The sequence below is a fragment of the Juglans regia genome, chromosome 16 (genome assembly GCF_001411555.2).
Source record: "Juglans regia cultivar Chandler chromosome 16, Walnut 2.0, whole genome shotgun sequence".
NCBI lineage: Eukaryota > Viridiplantae > Streptophyta > Magnoliopsida > Fagales > Juglandaceae > Juglans > Juglans regia.
Window position 1 is genome coordinate 10,517,306 of NC_049916.1, and position 7,658 is coordinate 10,524,963.

General features: G+C 32.6%; 1 protein-coding gene across 1 annotated transcript; it reads left to right on the forward strand.

Annotated features, from left to right (window-relative positions):
- Positions 1-2,099: 2,099 nt before the first annotated feature.
- Positions 2,100-4,280, forward strand: LOC118344848. Its single transcript, XM_035686354.1, has 2 exons — positions 2,100-2,186; positions 2,988-4,280. The coding sequence occupies exon 2, from the start codon at positions 2,991-2,993 to the stop codon at positions 4,173-4,175; it is 1,185 nt and encodes a 394-aa protein (XP_035542247.1). The 5' UTR covers positions 2,100-2,186; positions 2,988-2,990; the 3' UTR covers positions 4,176-4,280.
- Positions 4,281-7,658: the final 3,378 nt, after the last annotated feature.

The window sequence follows — 7,658 nt, forward strand, 5'->3', positions numbered from 1 at the left end:
TTTAACTAACGTTCGAACGTTAACAAATTTGGTGTTCGAACGTATAGTATAAACGTCCGAATGTCTGAATAATCACACAGATACCTTAATCGAGCGGAAAAATTCCCACCTCTTAGTTTAACGTTCGAACGTTAACTTGAAACGTTCGAACGTACGATTCCTACTATACTAACTTATAGTATAATATATATACTACATTTTATATATCTATAACTATATACTACATTGTATAGTATGATAGCATAATATACTTTAAATGAGAACATCAACATATATAATATATAAACTATACCTTATATATAAATCAATAATTTATATTAAATTGTTACTTATTAAATTCTTTATTATATACTAACTTATAGTATAATATATATACTACATTTTATATATCTATAACTATATACTACATTGTATAGTATGATAGCATAATATACTTTAAATGAGAACATCATCGTATATAATATATAAACTATATTATATATATAAATCAATAATTTATATTAAATTGTTACTTATTAAATTCTTTATTATATACTAACTTATAGTATAATATATATACTACATTTTATATATCTATAACTATATACTATATTGTATAGTATGATAGCATAGTATACTTTAAATGAGAACATCAACGTATATAATATATAAACTATACCATATATATAAATCAATAATATAGATTAAATTGTTACTTATTAAATTCTTTATTATATACTAACTTATAGTATAATATATATACTACATTTTATATATCTATAACCATCAATAACATTGTATAGTATGATAGCATAATATACTTTAAATGAGAACATCAACGTATATAATATATAAACTATACCATATATATAAAACAATAATTTATATTAAATTGTTACTTATTAAATTCTTTATTATATACTAACTTATAGTATAATATATATACTACATTTTATATATCTATAACTATATACTACATTGTATAGTATGATAGCATAGTATACTTTAAATGAGAACATCAACGTATATAATATATAAACTATACCATATATATAAATCAATAATATATATTAAATTGTTACTTATTAAATTCTTTATTATATACTAACTTATAGTATAATATATATACTACATTGTATAGTATGATAGCATAGTATACTTTAAATGAGAACATCAACGTATATAATATATAAACTATACCATATATATAAATCAATAATTTATATTAAATTGTTACTTATTAAATTCTTTATTATATACTAACTTATAGTATAATATATATACTACATTTTATATATCTATAACCATCAATAACATTGTATAGTATGATAGCATAATATACTTTAAATGAGAACATCAACGTATATAATATATAAATTATACCATATATATAAATCAATAATTTATATTAAATTGTTACTTATTAAATTATTTATTATATACTAACTTATAGTATAATATATATACTACATTTTATATATCTATAACTATCAATAACATTGTATAGTATGATAGCATAATATACTTTAAATGAGAACATCAACGTATATAATATATAAACTATACCATATATATAAATCAATAATATATATTAAATTGTTACTTATTAAATTCTTTATTATATACTAACTTATAGTATAATATATATACTACATTTTATATATCTATAACTATATACTACATTGTATAGTATGATAGCATAATATATTTTAAATGAGAACATCACCGTATATAATATATAAACTATACCATATATACAAATCAATAATATATATTAAATTGTTATTTATTAATTCATCAATAAACACCATAAACTCATAAACTATTCACAAAATTCACAAACAATAATCACAATTATTTCAAGAGTAAGCATAAAATCACAACAACATGTATAAACATATTGCTAAACTTTATAAATATAACAAGCACTCACAAAAAAACCAATAATCTAATTGTCAATAATATTATATAACATCCTAATATATAACTTAAACATTTATAATATAATATATTATAGATAAAATTTTGGAAATTAAATTGACAAACGTTCGAACGTAATAATAAGTACGTTCGAACGTTCTGTGTATATAAGGCCAAAACCGAACGTCGAAACGACATTTCCAAAACGTATCCATCGTCTTCTCCGTTCTTTGCCGCCACGCCTCCGTCACCGCCGCCGTCAACTCCGCCACAACCGTCACTAAAAGGTAGGCATTCATCTTTTATGCAAATAACATGTATTTTATTGAGATTTAGATTGAGATTTGGATTGAGTTTTGTTTAAAACCGGATAAGTATTACCGGATTTTCAACTTCATTTTCCGGCCACCACGGCCAGTCATTGGCCGAATAGTCACCGTAGAAATGTTTCTTGAAGTGTATACTTCATTTACATGGTGACATTTCGGCATTTAGAACCTTGTAGAGAAATTTTCGAGATTTCAATAATGGCTGAGTCGACTCAGCCATTCTGCGTCGAAACGTTCGAACGTTTCACCAAGACATTCGAACGTACGACGTTTAAATTACAGAGCCGTTACGGCTTCCACGTTCGAACGTTAATCGTCTTACATTCGGACGTGAATATTATTAAACGACATACGTTCGAACGTGAATATTTACTTTCGCACGTAAATCACATACGGTCGGACGTTTAATTATAACATCCGAACGTAGTGATTTTCTACATTATTCATGCTTCGACGTTCGGACGTTCATATTTACGTTCACACGTAAAACAAATACGTTCGAACGTACATTCGAACGTATTTGTTTACTGCTTATGTTCGAACGTACATCTGTACATTCGAACGTATTTGTTTTACGTTTGAACGTAAATTTATTTACATTATTTTACGTGCGAACGTATAAATTAACGTCCGAACGTTTTTATCTTTAACGTTCGAACGTTAAAGATAAAACGTTCGAACGTTAATGCAGAGCATCTTAAAATTAATACAAAAAAATGCATTATTGTAAATAATTTTTTTTTCCTTTTCTATTTTCAGGATATGGCTCTTCCACTGCATACACGAAAACGAGGGAGGGAAGGAGCCACGTCGGACACTGCCCGTATCGGAGCTCGTACTGTTATGGTAGAGAGAGAGGTCTTAATTAATGAGTTCGACGAACTCTGTTGGCAGCAGACGAACCTAAGAGATGTTTTCCTCAGTAGAGGCTGGGGAAATATCTGCACATTGAGGGGGAAGGTATACCCCTCAATGGTTCAAGAATTCTATATGGGGATGTGTGACATGCCTCCGGATGCATCCTCTCACACCGTGACTGTACGCGGTGTTTCCATTGAGGTATCGGCAGATGTCATCGGCGAGCACCTCGGGATTCATCGAGGAGTTGAGACATTTACACACTCAACACCCCGTGAGGATGTAGGCACTTCTACATCATCTACTGGCCGGGGATGTGAGCCAGCATCAGCCAGAGATGCAGGCCAGTCAGAGGCTGAGGATACTGGCGTCGACGCTCGGGATGATGACCGAGACGAGGATTTCTACATCCTCACCGGGAGGGATCGCATGCAGATCGAGCGGAAGAACGCCTTCAACCAGAACCATCTGCTGCATTTCTTCCGCATGTTGCACCTTATTGTTGCAACAAATGTCGATCCTGTGGCTCATAAAACCACATTTAGTCGGCTTCGGGCACAATTTTTTATACGAGTGGCACGTGGAGATCCTATAGATTTGCCACTGCACATTTTTGAGAGGATCCGTTACGAGGCGAGCATCGTCTCCACGGATAATCTCCCATATGGTGTCCTCATCAGCCGACTATTACTTGCACGGGGAGTGCCGACCCAGCCAGAGGAGCGGGTCAAAGATCAGATGAGCCCCCTCGACATGACCACGCATCGGCGTAGCATTGGACAGGCGAGGGGACGTCAGCCACCCCCTGTAGAGGATCTAGTTCCTCCGACGCAGCCTGAGCCAGGTCATGTCGGGAGTAGTAGTCAGCATACGCCGAGTACATCTGCAGGAGATGTGCGGCCTGCTTGGGTTGATGCGGTCATCTCACAGCTGACTGCGCATATTGATCATAAGATCGATCGATCGCTCGAGGCTATATCGGCGTCTGTTGCCGAACTCACCCATCGTGTAACTATCCTCAACGACAAGGTTGATACCTTGACTGAGGAAGTACGGAGTTCGACTTTTGCGGATAACGTTATCATCTGACTGTTGTTTACTACATTCTATCAAATTTTGTATTTTATTTTTAATATTTGTAACGAAAAATATTATTGAATATTTTTATCGTTTTTTAATTTCAATTTTTAATCTTCTTTGATGTTATAATTTCCAACTTTAATACTAAATCACTGCATTTCAAATATATATAAATCAATAATATATATTTATATATTACAAAGTGTGTATATATAAATATATACAATTCAATTTTTTAGACTTGTTCACAAATTATGCACAATAAAAATACATAATTTTTAAATTAAAGTCATTTAATTTAAATTTACAATGAACGTTCGAATGTTATTACTTAACGTTCGAACATTGGTGCAAACATTTTACGTTCGAACGTAAAATTAATAACATTCGAACGGTTGCGCCAAAACATTTTACGTTCCAACGTAAACAGACATAACGTTCGAACGTATATGTGACGTTCGAACGCATATTTCCCATACGTTCGAATGTAAAAAAATCTCATTCTATCTTTAGTGACGGTTTCCAAAAATTGTCACAGAAAATGCCTTTTAGTGACGGTCTAGGGACTGTCACAATTTCCCAACCGTCACTAAAAAGCAATTGTGTTGTAGTGCAGTACATGGAAGGTTTCCCTAGAGAGTAGAGATACATAACACAGAATAGAAGAAGATTCTTATTGCAATAAATTAAGCAAAAGGTTTAAGGCAATGTTTGGTTGAGAGAAATTTGGTTCATGTTTGAAATTTTTTTCAAATTCTTTTAAGATACAATTTTTATTAGGTTTCGGGAAAGTAGATATGAAAACTAATTTAATAATTTTTTGAATTATCTTTTATATTGGGATAATTTGTAAAATTGGATATATATAGGTAGAATTAAAAGTTTGTTTGAATACATATAGGTTTTTAGGTTAGTTTTTGTTTCAATTTACTTATAAATAAGTTTTGTTTTTTCTATTTTTCACCTTTCATTGAAATCTAATTAATGATTGGTTGAAAACATGAAAAGACGTTGAAAAAAAAATTTAAGATTGAATGCAAATCTTTTCCATAAAACAGTTAAATTATAACACAACCTCAAACTTATATTGAAAAGATATATATACATAACTAGCGTTTATATGGGTTAAGTTTGGAGTGGTCTCTAAGTATAAACGAAAATTACAGCAATCATGTCTTTAATTAAACGAGCATGGAGAAAAAGAAAAGAGGTACGTGTGTATATATATATATACACACACACACACTAAAATACCAAACCAAATACTTCAAACACAAGCCAATTAAATACCGTAAAATTATGAAGTAAAATACATAGAGATAAAGCAAAAAAGATAAAAATTCAAAAATACCACTTAAAATAATTATCCATATCTCACACCCATATTAGGGCTTCACTTGTTGAAAGCGACTCATTCTCAAGTTTGAATCAAAATAATCATCATGATATAGAGATAAATAAGATACATCTAATGTTGTCAAAATGCCATATATATGTAATGTTCGAAATCAAATCCAAGCCACATCTAAGCCTAAACTTCAAAAGGATCTGCCAATAATACAATTAGAACCTCGTTGGAATCATTATAAAAAGCAAAAATCTCTCTCCCAAGTAATATGAATTTCCGTGCACTACCTACACTCAATACTTAGTACAATGTATCACAATCTCACCTCCTTTAAATTTATGATGTCCACATCGAGCAATTCAATCATATGTGGCATTAGTTAGGGGTGCTACTCGCCCATGTGGGGGCGGGTTGGCCCCTTCTTGCACCCCGCGGGGGCTGACCCCTGGTCCATAGTCCCCCGTCCACTGCCCACTCACAGCTGCACAGTCGTAGAAACAAAAAAAAAAAAAAATACAAATCCACAAAAAATCTAAAATAAAAAAATCCTAAATTAGTAAAAAAAATTATTTCCAAAGTAATAAACATTAAAAAAAAGGAAAGAGAGAGAATCGAGAGATGAGTTTCTTTGACCTTAAAAGCAGAGGACAATGTCGCAACAAGGGAGAGATTGAGAGTCGATTGTTGAGTTGTCAAGCAAGGCTAAGAGCATAGATGAATTTGAGCTCCCGCCCAAAAAAGGTCATAGCTTCTAAAAAAAATCGTTATCAAAACGACATCATTTTTGTAACAAACTTATATATATATATATATATATATATTGGGTTGGACTTAAGCCCAGCCCAAGTGCGCGGGGCGGGGGGGGGGGCACCCCCGCACCATTTTCTCTCTACGCATTAGTCAAGTCCTACACTTGTAGCTAAAATAGGTTCTGATACCATTTGTAATACATCAAAGGAGGCCCAAGCTCAGTTTGGGTCTATACTCTAAAAAGGATTTGGCACTAGTACAATTAGGTCCTATTGAAATCATTATAAAAAACAAGAACCTCCCCCTCCCAAGCAATGTGAGATCTCATACACTACCTATAATTAAAGTTCAATAATATTGTAAGCATTCTCATAGAAACCTTACAACAGCTTGAATGGTCCATGTGCTCAATGCATCCATACCAATATTTCATTCCTTGAAAGCTGTCATCTTTTCCATATTACCAGTTGCATGATACTTCTCGTTTTTGCTTGATAATCTTCTCTTATGTCTGTTCATGCACTTTCTATATAGATTTGACTCGTTCATTAGCATCTTCACTGAGTTGGTGTCAAAGTCATAAGAGGAAAATCCAAAGGGTCAACTCGAGTAAGTGCATATATATACACGGGACCAAACCAGTCATTTGACTTTAAGATCAATTTAAGAAAATTCATTGAGCCAAAAAAATATTCCATTGACAAATATTCTTATACTCTATTAATTTCCCCAATCTTCGATTAACCACTTGGGTTTCATCATCGGATTGAGGATTATTAGATGTTAATCAAGTAAAGAAGGATGCACGGGAAGTGCATGACAGAATGTTAGAGAGAAGAATCAAAATTTCAATATTGCATTTCGTATTGTCTTTTTCCTCTATACAATAGAGCTCCAGCAGTGAGCTATTTATAGCCAACAGTGCATACACAATTTATAAGAAATAAATACAAGATTAAATCTCCACTGTACAGCTCATCAGTTTTCTGTTGTTCATAACAAATTCTAGAGCTTTCCGTGAGTGGGAATTGGTTATTTCAATACAGAGGCAGCTTTCTGTGTTGATGTAGTGCGGGCACAGCCTTCTTGCAATTTCGTGGAGTCTGGTGCTTCAATTGTCCCCCTCGATTCTAGTGGCACAGGGAAGATAGCCAAGGATGAGCAGAGCAGGTTGAATCGAATTGAAGATAGTGGCTTAGTGAGGATGTCAGCCACTTGATCCTTGCTTGAAAAAAATGCAACTCTAAGTGTCTTAGCAGCAACTCTCTCTCTTACAAAATGAAAATCAAGTTCAACATGTTTAGTTCTTGAATGTAAAACAGGATTTACTGACAAATAAGTGGCACCTAAATTGTCACACCACAGGGTTGGTGGATCAATTAAGGGGATGGCTA

Coding starts and splice junctions, on each gene's coding strand:
- LOC118344848 (XM_035686354.1), top strand. CDS start 2,991: ATGGCTCTTCCACTGCATACACGAAAACGAGGGAGGGAAGGAGCCACG.